The 19531-nt window shown below is 38.4% G+C and overlaps 1 protein-coding gene across 1 annotated transcript in view; it reads left to right on the plus strand.

The window, feature by feature from the left end:
* Positions 1-652: 652 nt before the first annotated feature.
* TMEM236 (transmembrane protein 236) overlaps positions 653-19531 on the plus strand; it is a 31407-nt gene continuing 12528 nt past the window's right edge. Inside the window, exons 1-3 of the mRNA XM_057733581.1 lie at positions 653-909; positions 11901-11973; positions 15668-15809. Of these exons, the coding sequence (XP_057589564.1) occupies positions 653-909; positions 11901-11973; positions 15668-15809 (472 nt within the window). The remainder of the gene's footprint in view (positions 910-11900; positions 11974-15667; positions 15810-19531) is intronic.

Below are 19531 nucleotides of genomic sequence, written 5' to 3' on the forward strand. Positions count from 1 at the left end.
ATATTGCCATGGTAGTTTCCTGACCTGCAAAATAAAAATAACGTTAATCTGTGTTGCATAGCAATTAATGTGCAAGAACAAATAAATATTTCAAGTACCAGGAAGAAGTCTGGTTAGGAAATTGGCAAAGTGAATGCAAACTGCCTTTTCAAGCACTTTGAAGAAAAATGAGGGGTCGCTCTCTTACACAGAGACTCCGGTTTTGGGTCTTTCTCTTTGCCTGAATAAGGGATTGGATTGTCTCTTCTTCCATTTTAACTCTAAAGTTATATTATTGCAATGGTTCTACTTAACAAGTGTTAAATGCTACATAAATTTTTTTTGTGCTCAAATTCACAATAAAGACTACATTAAAAGACCCCACTTTTACCGGTGCTCCAAAGCATAGTATTTTGAAGTTCATTTGAATTCTAGTAAAACGGATGTGTAAACACATTAAGTGATCACTTCCACAATTGCTCTGTTTCTTTAAGAGAACTCGGTTGTTAAGTTGGAAGATCATTGAACCATATGAGGGTCAATAAAAGAATAAAAATCACCTGGTTAGTGATTCGAGTACAAGGAACTTGATCCTAGTTCAGTATCTGTGCGTCCGTATGCTGCCCACAGTCAGAGGGGGAGTGTTTGGTCCCCAGGTGCTCACCCTTCCAGGATGGCTTCGGGAAGACTGATCAAGCTGCTGGTTTTTGAGCTGCTTGAGTTTGCTGCTTTCTGTGTCCCCACGCTGGTGATCATGGAACAGTTTGCCGACACCTATCAAAGCACAAGGGGTACACCTGACAAGACGCATTACTGGCTGATTGTTTCCTGTTCCATCGCCTATGTAGCTTTGGTGACTCTTTTGATTTGGGTTCCCGTGAAAGTCCTCTTGTACAGGAAACGTCATCTTTACCAAAAAATCATAGGATGGTAAGTAAAAGAATTCTTTAGCGGGAACCCCTTGGATGCTTTCAAAGATATTTTTCTTATGTACTCTGGGTAAGGATGTTAGCATAGCACACAGGTATATAATGTGAGATTAAGGAGTAGTAATAACCACTGTTTCTATAAATGTATTCACATTATGGTATCTTCAATATTTTTGGGGGTCATTTTTTACTGACTGATAATTACAAATTACATGTGTACCTAAGAGCATGAGTCTCTGATACTCTGAGTAGTGACTATTGTTGTACTAATTCCTCTGTGCACTGAACCGCACAAAGTTATCACAGTTAACTTACCAGAAATCATAATCGTGATTCGAATATGTAATTTTTCTTTTGTGTAAAACTGAAAGTAATCACTGTGTTAAAATGTTAACATTGCATTGTTTTGTAGCTCTAAGGCATCCTTTGATCAACTAAGATTTTTAAGCAAACTGGTTCCTTTATTTAGATTTAAGAAAATAATAATACTTTGCTATGTTGGTAAATTCTATTACCTTGGCAGGGGGAGGGGTAAGTACTTCAAATAATAATACAGAAATATTTTAAATAAATCAAGGTTTAATATGAATTGAACTCACAGTTTAGCTAATTGATCCTGTATTGATTCCTGTAAAAGTATTGAGAACAAATAATCTCTGATCCTAATATATTTTTCCTTTTAGATCTTCAGATCTGGTTCTTGTCATCTGGGATTTCTTTGTTTTCTTTGATAAGTTACATTTTTCTTTCATACTGATTGTTTAAAGTTGAACAACACAAGGAATTCCTTGGTGGTCCAGTGGTTAGGACTCCCCGCTTCCACCACAGGGGGCCCGGGTTTGAGCCCTGGTCAGGGAACTGAGATCCCACAAGCCCCATGGCATGGCCAAAAAAAAAAAAAAAGTTGGACAACATGGAACACATTTGAAAAGCAAGGAGCCAGGAATTTCAACCCAAGCAAAGGCAGAAATGTAAAAATAAGTGATAAAACAGTAGAGCGAGAAATCCTTTCGGGAGAGTGTGGTGGGGGAGGCATGAAGGGTAAGGCCCAGGAAGTGCTCTTTAGGTGCTGATACTAGATGTCACCCCTGAACCCACCAGGGGACTTTCAGTTCCCTGAGGGCAGAGCTCCCGAGCAGCTTCTGAAAATAAATCACGTGGCTGGTGTTGGTTTCATCAGTGGGACTTAGGGGTTTTCCAGTCTTTGACCCAAACCCCCCAGATCAGCGAAGGGGTGGGTCTGAAGCTGAGCTGGGCCCTCCACCCCTCACACGTGCTGGGAGTTGCTTTGCTTGTTCAAGACTTCTGGCCGGGACGGGGCATTTTGAGGGGAAGGGGGAAGGTCTAAAAAACTGCATGAGTAAACCAGTGGGAAGCCGGCCATGCCAGCCCAGGAAGGTGCTCTTTGATCTTTTTCTACATTGGCTCAATCTGTAGGACCTTAGGTCTGGACATCATTCAGGCACCAAAGCTTCCCAGATCGCTTATTAACATACTATTACTGCTATTATTATTAAGCTATACTTGCTTCTTTAAGGATCACTTATTATGTGCTATAAAATGTATATATGAATTTCATTTCATTCCATCCCACCTTGTGAAGTATGTATTTTCTATGAGTTTTATCATTATTATTCCCAAGAGGAAACTGATGATTAGAGAGGTTAAGAAACTTACCCGGTCAGTTGACAAGTGAATGAAAGGACTATACTTTGGACCTAGGTCCATCTAATTCCATAATTAGTAGTTCTAACTACTACCCTGAACTGCTTCTTTGAAGGATGAGGTACCAATCTCTGGGGGCAATTGAAAGTAAGGAAAAGAGTAGTCTTTCATTTCTATGCTCTAGTGTTTGTGTTTGTTTCTTTGTTGTTTTTGTTTGTACATCTGGTCCAGCTACTCCCCTTGTGCTAAGTTATCTTGGGCTATCACAATAATTACAATCTTTCAGTGATTTCTTTTGGGAAATACTCTTCCCCTTTTTTGTTTCTGTTTGTGGGTGTGGCCAGTCATGATATTCTAAGTAGTTTTAGATAGAGGACAGGTTATCTATGATTTCAGTGAAACTGTGAAACTGTTCCCTCATGATCTCTCACTGGCCTAGGAAAGAAGAAATTGTTACTGAGTACCAGTCTAGGAGCCTTACACATTCCATACTGTTAAACTTTATGACAACCCAGTGAGGTATGCGCTAGTATTCTTGTTTTACAGGTAAAGAAATGAAAACTTGAACATGTGATTAACTTTAGTGATAAAGCTTATAACTGGTGGAGCTGGGATTTGTGAGCCCAGATTGGTCTGATTCTGTGCTGTTTTTTCTAACTTATGCAACTTTTCCTGTATTCTTTCTGACTTTGAATGCTGTGTGTTTCAAGAAAAAATGCAATTCTTCTAGTGTCATTAGGATACATTTCCCCTAAAGATGTATATTTGGATATTATATATGAGTTCCAAAAATGAGCATAAGTATTTTAATATATGTGGTAACATTACGTGTGTTGCATAACCTGATTTCTAGACGAAGATGATGCAAAAATAATTGTTACTCTAGAAAGTAGGGATTGAAAGTGTGAATTGTTTTTGAAGAACGCTTAGATAAATAGTTGTTTATGTGAGATTTCATAGATTCTTAGAATTCACAGATATGCTGTTTTTTGTTTTTTTGTTTTTTTCTTGTTAAAGATTTATTTAATTGTTTATTTATTTTTGGCTGCATTGGGTCTTTGTTGCTGTGCGCAGGCTTTTTCTAGTTGTGGTGTGGGGGCTACTCTTCCTTACAGTGTGTTGGCTTCTCATTGCAGTGGCTTCTCTTGTTGTGGAGCACAGGCTCTAGGCGCTCAGGCTTCAGTAGTTGTGGCACATGGGCTCGGTAGTTGTGGCTTGCAGGTTCTAGAGTGCAGGTTCAGTAGTTGTGGTGCACGGGCTTAGCTGTTCTGCAGCATGTGGAATCTTCCTGGACCAGGGCTTGAACCTGTGTCCCCCTCATTGGCAGGCAGATTCTTAACCACTATGCCACCAGGGAAGCCCCACAGATACACTGTTGATGGGCCTATCTGAGAACCTCTCTGTCTGTCCACATTGGCGTCATGGGCCCTGTGAGGCTGGTATTCAGGAGAGAGTGAGTCATCCAGCTAGTGAAGCCCTGACAATATGGCTGAGAGGTGCAGACCTGTGTTCAAATCCCAGCATCAACCTGATTGTGAGACCGTGTGTGAATTCTTTAAATTCTTTAAAGTTTAGTTTTCTCATGAGCAAAACAGGGACAACCTAGTTTCTTTATTGGGTTGTTTTAAGAAACTGAACAAGATTATGCAAGTAAAGTTTCGAGCACAGTGCCTGACACATCATAAGGACCCAGTGAATACTAGCATTGTGGCCTCAGGCTGAATTTAGTATTGGGTTGGCCAGAAAGTTCATTTGGGTTTTTCCATAAGACCTTACAGAAAAACCCGAATGAACCTTCTGGCCAACCCAATAATTCCATTGAAAACATGATCTGAGTTAATCCTCAGAATGACTCTGAGAAGTGGTAGAAGTGATGATAAAAATGATAAAACTGAAGAAGATTCTACATTATAAGTGATACTCTGTGTATCTGGAGAATCTTGTAGGTCTCTTTTATCCTTTGAGAGTAATGAAGGTCAAAAAATGATATGAATATCTTATAAAGTATTTTGCATTACACATAGCGTGCTTTTATTTATTTTTTACTTTTTAAAAATGGAAGTATAGTTGATTTATAATGTATTAATTTCTGCTGTACAACAAAGTGATTTGGTTACACATAAATATACATTTTTTTGTATCCTTTCCCATTATGGTTTGTCTCAGGATATTGAATATAGTTCCCTGTGCGCTACAGTAGCACCTTGTTGTTTATCCATCCTAAATGTAATAGTTTGCATCTGCTCATCCCGCACTCCCAGTCCATCCCTCCCCTTCCCCCTTCTCCTCCTTGGCAACCACAAGTCTGTTCTCTACGTAGCGTGCTTTTATGTTTCATTTTCTCACTTGACCCGCATGCCAGCATGGTAAAGTTGAGGGGGCGGATATAATTGCCATGTTATAAGGGAGGAAACAACGTCAGAGAGCCTAAGACACACACTAAACCAGCAGTAGTCTGAACTTCAGTCCTGTGCTCTTTCCTTTACTCTTGTTAAGCACGTCCTCATTCTTTTGGAATGATTGTTCCTTTTTAGGGATGCCTGTCATAATTTATAATAGGCGAGGGAGATGGTTTGAGGAAAGAAGAAAAGCTATTTATTTTCACACCAAAATTTTTTTCTTCACTTTATTCTTTAAATTTATGTATTTATTCTTAAGATTTTATTTTTTTAGAGTTTCAGGTTCTCAGCAAAACTGAGAGGAAGGTACAGAGATTTCCCATATATCCCCTACCCTACATATGCATAACCCCCCCATTATCAACCTCTCCCACCAGAGTGGTACATTTGTTACAATGGATGGACATACCGTCACATCAAATTTTGTTTTATTTTATTTTATTTTAATTTTATTTTAATTCATTTTTGGCTGCATTGGGTCTTCGTTGCTGTGCATGGCCTTTCTCTAGTTGTGGCGAGTGCGGTCTACCCTTCCTTGCGATACACTGGCTTCTCATTGTGGTGGCTTCTCTTGTTGCAGAGCATGGGCTCTAGGCACGTGGGCTTCAGTTGTTGCAGCACATGGGCTCAATAGTTGCGGCTCATGGGCTCTAGAGCACAGGTTCAGTGTTGTGGCACACGGGCTTAGTTGTTCCACGGCATGTGGGATCTTCCCAGCCGAGGGATCGAAGCTGTGTCCCCTGCATTGGCAGGTGGATTCTCAACCACTGCGCCACCAGGGAAGTCCCCACAGTCACACCCAATTTTATATCCCAATAAATAAGAGGAATCTTTGACTGGGATATCAGTGAATGGCTGAAACCATTGACCTACAAAGCCAACCTGAAACTGAAGCAAATTTCCTTGGAGAGGGTGCCATGGGGCAAAACACACCTAGAGGACTTTTGGGGATTCCCAGACTACTGTGTAAGTAGGGGCTACATTTCAGGAATTCTCTCTAGTCTTGCAGAGTGCAATTACTTTAGACCATGACATGTCAGCAATCCTGGGCAGTGCCAAGTTAGAAAGACTCCAACACTATGAAACATTTTACCTTGTTTAAGTTTTAACATATGCCACAAGCTTTGCTTTTTTTTTTTTTTAAATATTTATTTATTTATTTGGTTCATGAGATCTTGGTTGCAGCGTGCAGGATCTTTCATTGTGGTGTGAGGGCTTGGAGGGCGCAGACTCAGTAGCCCCACAGCATGTGGGATCTTAGTTCTCCAACCAGGGATCGAACTCATGTCCCCTGCATTGCAGATTCTTAACCACTGGACCACCAGGGAAGGCCTGAAGCTTTTCAAATATCTGAAGGTGGCCTCATCACTGCCATCTCAGCCACATCCCATCCAGTTTGCTGGGTCTTCTCTTCTCCAGTGTCCAGGTTCCATCACTTATTCTTGTCCTCTGATTTCTGGACCTCTTACTCTTTGGGATGTCTCCTTGGGTTGCTGGCTGGCTTGTTAATGTCTGAGTGTGGTCTCACTGATAACACACATCTTCAATTTATTACGATGCACAATAACACCGTAAAACAAGGTCTGCCTGTGTATTGGTTTTACCCAAAATGTCTAAGTTTTAAGGCTTGACAATAAACTCAGTGTCCTGTGTGTCTGAGCACTGTCCTCTGGGCTCATCAGGGTGGGGGCTCCACCCTCTGGGGAACCCCGGGGCCTGGGGTGACAGTGGCAGCTTCCCTGGCCTCCAAGCATCATCAGAGTCATCCTTTTCTTTTCTTGAGAGAGACCACACATTTGCAGCCAAATAGCTCTGTGTAAGCCCGTATCCTGCTGATTGTATCCCAGCAGTCTCACAGCCTTCCTTCATCATGTTCCATCTCTGTCCCCCTTCAGTGCAAGCTGCCAGGGTTTCTGCTGAGATGGTTCATTGATTTCACAAGCCATACCCTCAGTATTCTCTCCGGAACATGCTCTCTCATTTTTTGGGTCTTTTGCAATATGGATAGGTTGAGAATTTTCTGAATCTTCAAGATCTAGCTTCTTTTTGTTCAACAATTCCATCTTCAATTTATCCCTCTCAGACACTTGCATTTTGCTCTAATCAGCAAGGAGAAACCAGGCTGTGCTTTCAACACTTTGCTTAGAAATCCCCTCGGCTAAGTGTCTGAGCCCCTTGCTTACAAGTTCTCCTTTCTACCCAATAGCACATATTTCAGCCAAATTCTCTGCCACTGTATAAAAAGGATCACCTTTCCTCCAGTTTCCAATAACATGGTCTTCTTTTCTGTCTGAGACCTCAGCAGAAGCACTTTTTTTTTATTAAAAATTATTTTAATAGTTTTTATTGAAGTATAATTGACATGTAACGTTGTATTAGTTTCAGGTACACAGTGTATTGATTTGCTATTTGTATGTATTGTAAAATGATCACTGTAATAGGTCTGGGTTAGCATTCATCCCCATACATAGTTACAAATATTTTAGTCCAGATAAGGATTTTGGTATTTTTAACTATAGTCGCCATGTTGCCAGAAGTATTGTTAACATTCATGTTTCTAACGATATTCTGTTCATAACAATATTCGTATTCCCTAGAATGATAGAGGCTTTCGGTACAACGCTCCTCTTTCTGAGCTCTCCCCAGAATCTCCTTTAACTTCCACATCTCCACTAACATTCTCTTCTGGGTAATCTAGCCTCTTTCTATTCTGCATCTTCAGACTCTTCCGGACTCTATCCATTACCCAATTCCCAAGCCACTTCCACATTTTGGGGGGTGTCTGTTACAACAGTCCTTCACTTCCCTGTAGCAAAATCTATGTTAGTTTCCTAAGATTGCTGTAACAAAGTACATCTAACTGGGTGGCTTAAGCAACAGAAATGTATTGTGCCACAGTTCTGGAAGCTAGAAGTTCGAGATTAAGGTGTTGGCGGGCTTGGTTCTTTCTGAGGGCTGTAAGGGAGACTATTTCAAGCCTCTTTCCTGGCTTCTGGTGGTCTGCTGGTACTCCGCAGCATTTCTTGGCTTGTGGATACATCACTCTGATTTCTGCCTTTGTCTTCACATGGCGTCTTCCTGTGTTTCTTCATGTAATCTTCCTGCTGTACATATCTGTCTCCAAATTTCCCTTTCTATAAGGCCTGCCCTAATGACCTCATTTTAACTTACTACCTCTATAAAGACCGAATTTCCAAATAAGGTTACATTCTGAGGTCCTGGGGTTGGAAATTCAACATGTCTTTTAGGAAGGATGCAATTCAACCCATAACACTCATTAATAAATTATAAGCATATGTTAGTGGTAAGTCAAGATTTTCAAATACAGGTTATCATTATTTCTGGTTAAACAAAACACAGATTTGGATTAGTATTCACTTAACTATTCCATTCATTCATTTAGCATTTATTGAATTCCTACTATGTGCCAGACATTCTCCAGGGTTAGGGAATTCTTGAACTTGGATGAGAAATGTTACATCTCTATTTTCAATAACCTCTAATTGAAAGCTAGCATTTATTTCCATCATGAATGTTGGTTACAAACCACAGTAGTATTAGCGGGACCTGAAACTTTATTACGTAGATTTTTTTTCATATCACATTATAATTGTTGCAGGTACTTCAGGCTACAGTTTGTGATCTTCACTACCTTGAAATTATGAGAGACTACAGTTCCCACTAGATCCTGAGTGCTCCAAAGAAAATAAGAAGACAGTGTGTCCTTAGATAGAAAATAAGACATAAATTACTAAATCAAAATTTAAGAGAGTGTGGATAACTGTCTTTCAACATAATTGCTTTGTTTCATAAATCTATGTATTTTGTGCATTTGAGAAGGCTTTGTAGGATTTAGTAGATTCCCAGAAAGTGTATTGTACAAAAAAGGTTTAGAAACATTGTTCTAAATGCTGGAGATAAAGTAATGGACAACTAAGATAACGTACCTAGTTCCACGGAATTTACCTTGGGGATGGGCACAAAAGAGCCTGATGTGGAATATCTATGATCTAGATCCAGGTCTATGATCTAGAGACATCCTGGCAAAAAGGAAGAGCCAGTGTAAGCCTTGAAGGTGAGGCAAGCTTGGTGTGATCACAGAATAACCAGAGGGCTAGTATGGCGGGAATGGTGTGGAAGAGGCAGGTCATTCTAAGCCCAGAGAATAAGAGAAAGAAGAGAAACCGCATCATGTAGAACATGTAGGCAATGGTGATAGGTTTCAATTTTATTCTAATTACGTTGCTCATTTATTGGAAATTTAAAAAAAAAATTCTCTAAAATACACAAATAAGTGTATTTTGTGGTAAGATAACACTAACATAAAATGTACCATCTTAACCACTTTTAAGTGCACAGCTCATTGGCATTAAGTACACGCACACTGGTGTGTTACCATCCACCCACAGCACCCTCTTCATCTGGCAAAACGGAAGCTCTGCAGCCATTGAACAATAACTCCCCATTCCCCAATCCTTCCAGCACTGGCGATTTTTGAGTGGGGCAGTAACAAGGGGTGTTTTACATTTGAAAAATCGGACGTTTGCTCTACGGAGAAAATATTGCTAGGCAGGAAGAGAGACGCTAACGGGAAACTGGTTATGAAACTGCAGATGAGAGATGATAGTGAGTGAACCCTGGTGTTCGCAGAAGTCTATTCGAAAAGCATGTTGGCAGTAAATCATCAGGCAGGATTTGATAATGATTGGAACGGGTATGGGTTCTTTTTCAGGCGTGTTAAGTCTGACTTGCCTATCAGACATCCAAGTGGAGGTGCCAAACAGATAGTTGGGTGTCCAAGTCCAGAGCTTAGGATAGAGGCCAGTGTATATATACTGTAATCTACGAGGGTGAGTCAAAAATGATCTGCACTCTGGTTACATTAAAACTTCCTTTGGCCGCACTGTCTTATCAGCACTTCCCGTTCAAGGCTACTATTTCCCCAGTCACTGCTGTGCTGGTGTGAACGTGTTATATCAGTTCATCTGTAACTTTGGTGTGAGCAAAAATGGATGCCCCACTTGTGAATTGAACGAAAGAAGAGCAGCGGGCAGTGAATCGTTTTTTTGTGGTCTGAGGGTGTACCTGGTGCCATTATTTATCAAAGACTTTGTGTGCAGTGTGGAGAAAGTGTTTTGTTGCAAAGAAGCGTGTGTGAATGGACAGAAAAGCTCAAGGAAGATCGCACAAGTGTTAGCCATCAAGAAGGAGCCGGATTCACTTCTGATGAAGAAGTGAAGACAGCAGTGCATTCGTGGCTCACAGCTCAGCCTAAAACATTTTTTAATGAGGGAATATGAAAGCTTGTTGACAGATAAACAAAGGGTATTGAAAAGCAAGGAGATTATGTGGAAAAAGGATGTATTTGTCTTTTCTAAAAGTTAATGAAAACAAATTCTACAGCCAGAGTGTGTATCATTTTTACTCATATTTGCAAGTCATGGGCAAGTGGGTGGTGTTTAAAGTGATGGGATTGGCTAAGATAATCAAGGGAGATAATAGAAATAAAAAAGGGCTGCAGGAATAATCCCTGGGGCACTCTTATTTTTTAGAGGTCAGGCTGAGAAGAGGACTCTGTGAATGGCGTGGCTAGACTCAGAGAGCTGAGTGCTGCAGGAGTTTGGATCTGGGCCCAGAGAAGAGGCAAAGCTACCAATTTATTAAATTTCATCTTACATCTGGCTTTAGTAGGTTGTACTGAGTCTGGCTATGAGAGACAGGCGATCCCACTCCCTACCTTAGGTCTATACCTAGAACATCTGGGATGGGACTGGGACACAGGGACATAGCAGGACCAAGGAGAATTCTTAGTCATTTGTAAGACTCCAACAACACTTTTTGCACTTAAACACATACTATCTTATGTATATAATTCGTATAACACCTATTTAACTAAGGAAAGAGGAGATGAATATTTCACTATAGAAAATCTTTGAGGGACTTCCCTGGTGGCACAGTGGTTAAGAATCCACTTGCCAATGCAGGGGACACAGGTTCGATCCCTGGTCCAGGAAGATCCCATATGCCACGGAACAACTAAGCCCTCGAGCTACAATTACTGAGCCTGCGTGCTGCAACTACTGAAGCCCTCATGCAATGAGAAACCACCGTGTGAGAGAAGCCACCACAATGAGAAACCCACACACTGCAATGAAGAGTAACCCCCACTTGCTGCAACTAGAGAAAGCCCACGCGCAGCAACGAAGACCCAATGCAGCCAATAAATAAGTTAATTAATTAACTAAAAAAAAGAAAACCTTCAAGTATATTTTTATCTTCCCATAAATTAGTGATGTTAAATATATATTTTAATTCTCTCTGTCATGATAGACTATTATATATTATATCTCAATAACTATTTGATTACTCGATCATATAAGGCTTAAAAAGTCGTCCAAAAACAAATTTGGAAAACTATGTGATTTCTATCTATATATGATTTTTTTTGGTTCAAGTAAAAAAGTCCAGATGTTTTCACTGTAAGTCATCTTGAACTATCTAGCAGCATATTGTTTCTAAATATATTTTTTGAAAAATCAATTTTGCAACACGGGGTATAGTATCACTGGAGAAGTTCATGCTGTTCTCTTTTTCAGTTGGTCACCTCCGAACTAAACTCTTGGACAGGATTCTGATGAGTGCATTTTGAAAGTATTGAACGTCATTTGTCTCATACTGTGATGCTTTTAGCAGTTGATGGTTTGCTAATTATTCGGAAACCCCTCACCCCTTTGTTCTAGAAAAGCATGCTAGCTTTTGTGTGTGTTCCCTTTTGCCATAGTCAAACATTTGGGAGATGGAAATAGGGAAGCAGTAGCTTCTTAGAAAAACTAGATGAATGGAACAGGAAATGCAAACTTGGCAAAATGTAACAGGAACTGTTGATCTTGTACATTACGGCTTTTGCTTATTTTTTCTCCTTTGCTAGGAGACCTGTTTTGACGATGTGCGTGTTCCTCACCACACTTCCCAGCTTCAGCTTTTCTATAGCAGTGACCGAGGTACGCAATTTCGATTTCTTCTCCTGCAAGATTTTGAGGTTTTTAAATGTCATCTGTTATTAAAATTTCATACAGTGGTGTGCCCAACGAATTTCTTAAAGTTGATGTTCTCCCGTCTTCTTCCAAGTTGCAATATATATTTAAAGCACTAAGTTCATTGTTACCTTTGTGATTGTGGAGGAAGGTGTAGCGGCCAATGAAAAAAGTTGCTCCTGTGTTTGTGTGTGTGAGAAAGGAATGTTATTTGAAAATAATGAAAAAACAAGGAAGTTGAGAGTACATCCACATGTGTTTCTTCTCACCCGATGTTTTCCCTGAGCGTCCTTGGTGCTAAATGGAGAAGAACAATATCCAAGGTAATAACCACTCACATGCTAAGACCTTTGATAAGATATCCGTTGACAAATAATTTGCACATGATGTTTATTTGAAAATAAATTTGAGTTTATGTTTCAGTAAATGCAGCTGCAAAGGGACTCTGATGAATGGACATCTGCAGGACAGGAATATTATAGGCAGAGCTTTCAACCTGTGAGAACTTTATTACTCAGAGAGTTCAAAGCAGAATGCCCTGCTAGTCTTATTAATTTGCAAGGTGCTGTGAAAGATGTAATTTTATTTATTTATTTATTTATAACATTTTCATTTACATGTTGAGTAGATAGTCATTAAGTGCATGCCAGGCACTGTATTAGATACTGGGTATAGAGCACTCAGAAAATTTGACAATCTCTAGCCTTTAGTAATTTTTTATTAGCGGTAGAGAGAAAAATAAACAGGCAGTTAGAATATGTATGATCAACGTTGTGAGAGAGGTGAGTACCGAGTAGTGGATGACATCATTAGAAATTACATAACTGTTGGGAGATGTCCTAGATGTGGCGTGTAGGACCATGTATGAACACACAGAATAAGCTCAGAAAGCCATACAGATATGCTTTGTATCAAACTGCAACACAGGAATATTTTAATCTAGTTTTATCATTTTCTTCTTCCTTCCCGAAGACCATGTTAAGTGCACGGGAGGTTCCCAAGAGCTCTAAAAGTTCAGTGTACAGCCTTGCAAAGAATACCACTCTCACAAATGATGCCCTACCTATAGTCTGATTGCCCTTTTTTGGATTCCTTCTCATTACGTCTTACCCACTGTTGCATATTTTTCTTTCCTTTGTTTCTGATTTTTCACTGAAGTATAACACACAAACAGAAAAGTTCACACAAAGTAAATATACAATGTTAATGGAATACCACAAAGTAAACCCCTGTGGAAACACTACTCAGGTCAAAAAATAAACTTTGCCAACTCCCTAAAAGCCACCTCTGATGACTACCTTTCCCTCCATCCCAAAGGTAACTTCTATCTTAACCCCTAATACCACGGGTTAGTTTATTTGTTTTTGAAAGTTTTATAAAAGGAAATAAAATTATCTATTATCTGTCTATCTATCTGTGTATCTAATTTGTATCTGACTCCTTTTACTCAAAAGTATGCTTCATTCATGTTTTTCTGTTTAGCTGTAGTTCATTCATTTTCTTTCCTGTACAGTATTTCATTTTATGAATATATCACACTTTATTCATCAGTTCTACTCTTTGTTTTTAAATGGGCAAAATATTTTAATAGACATTTCACAAAGATCTACAAATAGCCAACAAGCACATAAAAATATGCTGAACGTTATTAGTCATCAGAAAAATGTAAGCTCAAACACAATGTGACACTGCTACATACCCACAAGAATGGTTAAAATTTTTGTTGTTGTTGTTGTTTAATTAATTTATATTGGAGTATAGCTGCTTTACAATGTTGTGTTAGCTTCTACTGTACAGCAAAGTGAATCAGCTGGTGTGTATACATCATCAGTTCTAATCTTGATGGCCATTTCCATTTCCAGTTTTTGCTGCTGTGAACATCCTTGAACATGTCTCTTGGTGCCCATGTGCAAGCATTTCAGTTGTTTAAATGTGCGAGTAGAATTGATGGGTCACAAGATGTTCAAGTACTCAATGGTAACTGACAGTGTCAGTTTTTCAAAGAGATGATACTGACTTAGACTTCCACTAGCAGAGAATGAGCCATCCTTGTGCTCCCTAACCCCAGCATAAAAAGACTTACACTTTTTATTTTAACCATTCTGGGGAGGATATTCTTGAATTTCATTGCAGTTTTCAGTTGCATTTCCCCAATAATTAATGAGATTGAGCATATTTTACATCTTGCTCATTTTTCCTAATGTCTTGCTTACCTTTAAAAATTGATTTGGAAGAATTATTTGTGTATTCAGATTTCAAGCCTTTTGTTGAATGGCAATACAATACAATATATGTATTGTGGATATCTTCTCATTCTGTGACTTCATACTCTTAATGGAATCTTTTGATGGAGAGAAGCTCTTAATTTTAAAATAGTCCAATGCATCAATTTCTTTGCTTTATGGACAGTTCTTTTGGTTACTTGTTTGAGACGATTTTGTCATACTGTGAATCTGAGCCTTGAGATCCTAAAGATATTCTCCTATATTATATTTTGGAGGCTATATTATTTTGCCATTCTCTTTTGGATTCACAATCCACCTGGTACTAATTTTTGTGTATGTTGTGCAGTAGGGAATCAAGTTTTTCCCCCAAATATCTAATGGACTGAGCACTATTTATTAAAAAGTCACATTGCCACATTTATCTGTGGTGCTACCTTTGTTATAAATCAGATGTGTGTATACAAGACCTAGTCTGAGCTTTCTGTTCTGTTCTGTTGCCTACTTTTCTATTCCTGTGCCAATACTACATTGTCTTAATTCTTGTAGTTTATAATAGCTCTTTATATCCAGAAGAGTAAACCTTCCTATCTTCTTTTTCTTCTAGAATATCTCATTTTGTATTTTCATATTCATTTTAAAATCAGCTTCTCATTTTCCACAGAAAAGTTGGAATTTTGACTGAGGTTGCATCAAATGCTATCATTTTTAAAAAACTTATTTTCTAACTCTTTGTTTTTGGTATGTAGGAGTAATTTATCCATTTTGGGGAGATTTTCTCCATTTATAATCATATAGTCTACGAATAATGACATTTTGTTGCTCTTTCTTTCCAATACTTATACTGTTTATTTCTTTCTGTTGCCTTATTACACTGGCTAGGACTTCTAGTACAGTGTTGAATAGAAATGATCATGGTGTAACTTTTGTCTTATTCTTGATCTCAGAGGGAAAACTCTTAACATATCGCCATTAACATGATGTTTACCATGGTTTTTTCTGTAGATACCTGAAACAGACGAAGGAAGTGCTCCAAAGCCTAGCTGGGTTTACCTGGCTCTCTCTTCTTGGAAGACCCAATACTCTAATGTTTGTCCCCCTAGCTCTTTGAGCTAGGACTCTCAGAGACTCTGCTTAGCAGTTGGTTAGGGAGAGATTCCCCATTCCACTATTCCAGGAGCCTACTGTTAACTTTTTACGAGCATTTACTGAGCTTCATCTTGAACTGAAAGCTCTTCCATTGGTATGAATTCTTATCACATCTTTAAAAATGATTCAAAACCTTGTGGGGTTGAACACCTAAAAAGCTGGATATCAAGCTTCTAGTCTTTTAGTAAATGTATGTATAATTAATTTAGCACTCCTTTCAAACTCCGTAAAGAATTTTGAGCAAAGAAAGCACAAAAATTTAATGCTTCTCAATGGTCTTCTGAAAACAGGTTCAAAAGAATATTAATGGTTCTGCTGATACCTTACCGGATATGTTACCTGACCTGCCAGTCTCTCTGGTTCTGACTTGCTTGATCGTGGTTGATATTATTGAAAAACTCAGGATATATCCTCTTAGAGGGAGGCAAAAGAGTAAGTATTCTTTTAAATATAAATATTTTTAGAAGTTTGACATATAGTTCACCTTTCTCCCATTCTGTTATCTGGTGACATGTTTAATGATCTTTTTTAGGAGCTAACATTACAAATGAAGACTACAAATGAAGATATCCAAATATAACTATTTTTTCCCACTTTTATTTATTTATTTATTTATTTAATTGACATATAGTTGATTTACAATGTTGTGCCAGTCTCTGCTATACAGCAGTGACTCAGTTATACACATATATACATGCTTTTTTAATTAAATATGGTTATTTTAAACCTACTTTGATAGCTATACAGTTTTTCTTATTTCTTCTTCAGTTTTGATACAACTGATAAATGAATAAAATTACAAAATATTGAATACTAAATCTTCAATGTATGCTAAGTGAATACTAAATCTAGTACACTAATTTACAAATTTATTTATTTAGTATCTAGCAAGAAAACTATCTGAGTAAATTATTATATGTTTGTGTTTTTAGGCACTCTCTCAAAACCTTGAGATGAATAAATAGAGAGTTTAGTCTAGATACCTTCGATACGGGAATTAATATGACTACTGCAGACGTGTTCTAGAGTTTTATGTGTTTTTAATTGTGGATTGTCAAAATTCTAAAGATTACACTCATAAAACCAAGATATGCCACATTCTTCCAAAGGGAACAGTTGAAACTAAATATTGATTGGCCTTTAAAAAAAAGTATTTTGTTAATTGAATATTTTGTTTGGTCAGTCATAAATTCCCTCAACTTTCATTTAATTTCATGTGATGGTATGTGTTTGATTGACAGTATTTGAATGGTATGGTTAGTGTACGGCAAAGATTTTGCATTTGAAATGGGTATCATGTTGTTAATTATTCCCTGACGGAGGGGATGGGATAAATTGAGTGAGTCGTAGGAGAATGCTTTGGGGTAATAGGGTGACTATTATGACCAGGAAGGAAAACACTAGAGCCACCCGCCCCCCCTCCGCCCCCAGTCACTCTTGTTCCTCAATTTGAAAAGTAAAACTGAATTGGAGCCCCCAGGAGACCTGAGACTCTGAGCTTCAAATTTTGCACTTTGTCCTTCGGTGGGGGATGATAGACTGTTATGTTTAACATAACACAGGCGACAAGGTAGATAAGATGGCAGCCAATGAGTCTGTTGAAGAAAAGGTACTCCCAAGGTACATCTGCCCTCCACAGCAAAGTGTATTTGTCTTAAAATGAGGATATTTGGGAATCGCCAAACCCTTTACTGCTTTTCTAGACACCTTAATGACACAAGCCTATTTTGAAATTGGACTGTTTTAATGAGTTTGCATTTTCATGTTAATGTGAACTTTCTAAGCTTTTAGTGAAAGTTCTCTTTAAAAAAAATGCACTGTATATTTTTGGGAATAAATTATTGGTATTTTATATTTTAAGTGATGAATTGGATTTTAAAGGGGCATTTTCCTTGTATTAAGAAGTAATGATGGAAAGAGAATCAAAATAAGAGAATCCCAAGGAAAAAGTCAGTCTTGGGGAGGAGACTCAAGAACATCTTGTTCAGTAGTTGAAGAGCCTCCTTCTTAAGCTCTTCTCTGCTCAAACTTAGGAAGGGTAATGTCTGGTTAAATAGCTCCACCATTTAATAAAATCACAATTTAAAAAATTAGCATTCATTCAAAATACCTTTGCAAATATTAATTTATTAGCATTATTCAAAATAATTTTGTAAATATTAATTGCACAAAAATTTGATTTTTGTGCAAACTTTGAACTCAAATAGTCTCCTATACTCATTTTAACAGGCATACAAATAAAATCGATTGTGTGAATTTTGAATCGATCAGGTATTTCTCATCTATCGTCTGGAGCGTAAATTAATACATAAGCTCCTAAACAAATTATAATACATAAATCTGAATATAAGCAAGTGTGCTATAAATATGGTTTCACTGCATATGGTACCTCAGAATCAAAGCAATAGGGTAGGGATGCGTAACAATAAAGTTTAGAATAATTTGGCTCCTTTCAGAAAATGTTGGGAAAGAAATACGTTCTATTCTTTCCTCTATCCAGATGGTTTGAAATGCATACACACCAGTCAACTTGTGGCAGTTTTCACCTTATGCTAGATGAAACTAAGGGACTCTACAATGCTTGGATTTACAGACACATTTGCACTATTCTATCTTTTTTTGTTGTTGTTGCATCAATATATCTTTAAATTTATTTTTAATTGAAGTATAGTTTATTTACAATGTGTTAATTTCTGCTGTATAGCAAAGTGATTCAGTTATATACATATAAACATTCTTTTTTAATATATTCTTTTCCATTATGGTTTATCACAGGATATTAAATATACTATCCTGTGCCATACAGTAGGACCTTGTTGTTTATGCATTCTATATAATAGTTTGCATCTGCTAACCCCAAATTCCCACTCCATCCCTCCCTCATCACCCCTCCTAACTATACTATCTTAATTCCAAGCTACCGAAGTTTGTGTAGCTTTTTTTTTTCTAAATTTAAAAATAAAAGTTCTATATTTGACATCTGCTTAAAGCAATCTTTCCTGGCCCAAGGAATCCTTTTTGCTCACTTCCTATCACCAGTTGAAATACCTAAGTATCAAGTGATTACCAAGCTGTAACATCTAAGCTGGTCATTTCCCGCAGACTGGGGCTCACGTGGGACTATTTTCTGGTACACAGATCTCCGAGGCATGGCAATCTCACAGATGCACGTAGCACCTAACAGTGTCAGGTCCCAGTCATACAAACAAATAATAAGAATACAACGTATAGCCTGCACGTTCCCTGCTCTTCCTAGTACGTGGATACCAATGAACACACTTTAGTATTTCCATCTGAATTGTGCTAGCTCGGTCCCAACCTGTTAGTGACTGGACCTCCATCTCTCTTCCTCTCCCCTATTGTCCTCTCTCTCATTTTTAAACCAGACCCAGGATGGGTTTCCCATGGCCTCATTTGTTGGTCTAGACTGTTGAAAATCCTCTTCCCCCTGCTTTCCTCAGTTGTCATTCTCATATACAAACAACTTGGCGTGCAATTTTCCCACCATTCCTGCTAGACTCTGCTCCATACACCCTCAGTACTGCTGTTTCTTGCCTCTGGAATGTTGTTTGATGTTCTGATGATTTTTAAACTAATTATCTTTCTTCTGCCTTTGGAGTATTGACTTCACTGAATTCTACTTTCCTAGAGAGGTCCCAGAGTCATGGAATAGCTATTTTCACTTGGAAACACAAGCCTTTTACCCCCAGAATATATACGGGATCACAGACTGGCTGGGCTTTAATGATTTCAAGTAATGGTCATTCAATCCACTGGAAACCACCATTTCCTCTCCTACCACAAGATCTTACAGCCTATTCTGGTAGAGCTTGACTCCTTCTGCTTTGGAAGTAGCTTTTTTTTTTTTTCTTTCTGAGGAGTCACATAATTTCTCCTTACATCAGTCTCACCTATATTGTCTGACCCCTCAATCATGGTCACCATTAGATTCTCCTCCCTGTCCCCACGGAGATTCCTTAAGTCCCATGTAAACCAGTGACTGCAAAGAGACACATAAGGGAGTATGTGGTTAGGGAGTGAGTTTTCAGTCCTACCTGCAGGCCTCATTAGAGTAGCATGAGCCCAGCTTGGGCATCATATTACAATGTGGTATAATAGTGTATAGTGGTTGCAGTACTGTGGGGCCACAAGTG

Source organism: Hippopotamus amphibius, chromosome 4 (assembly GCF_030028045.1).
Source record: "Hippopotamus amphibius kiboko isolate mHipAmp2 chromosome 4, mHipAmp2.hap2, whole genome shotgun sequence".
Taxonomy (NCBI): domain Eukaryota; kingdom Metazoa; phylum Chordata; class Mammalia; order Artiodactyla; family Hippopotamidae; genus Hippopotamus; species Hippopotamus amphibius.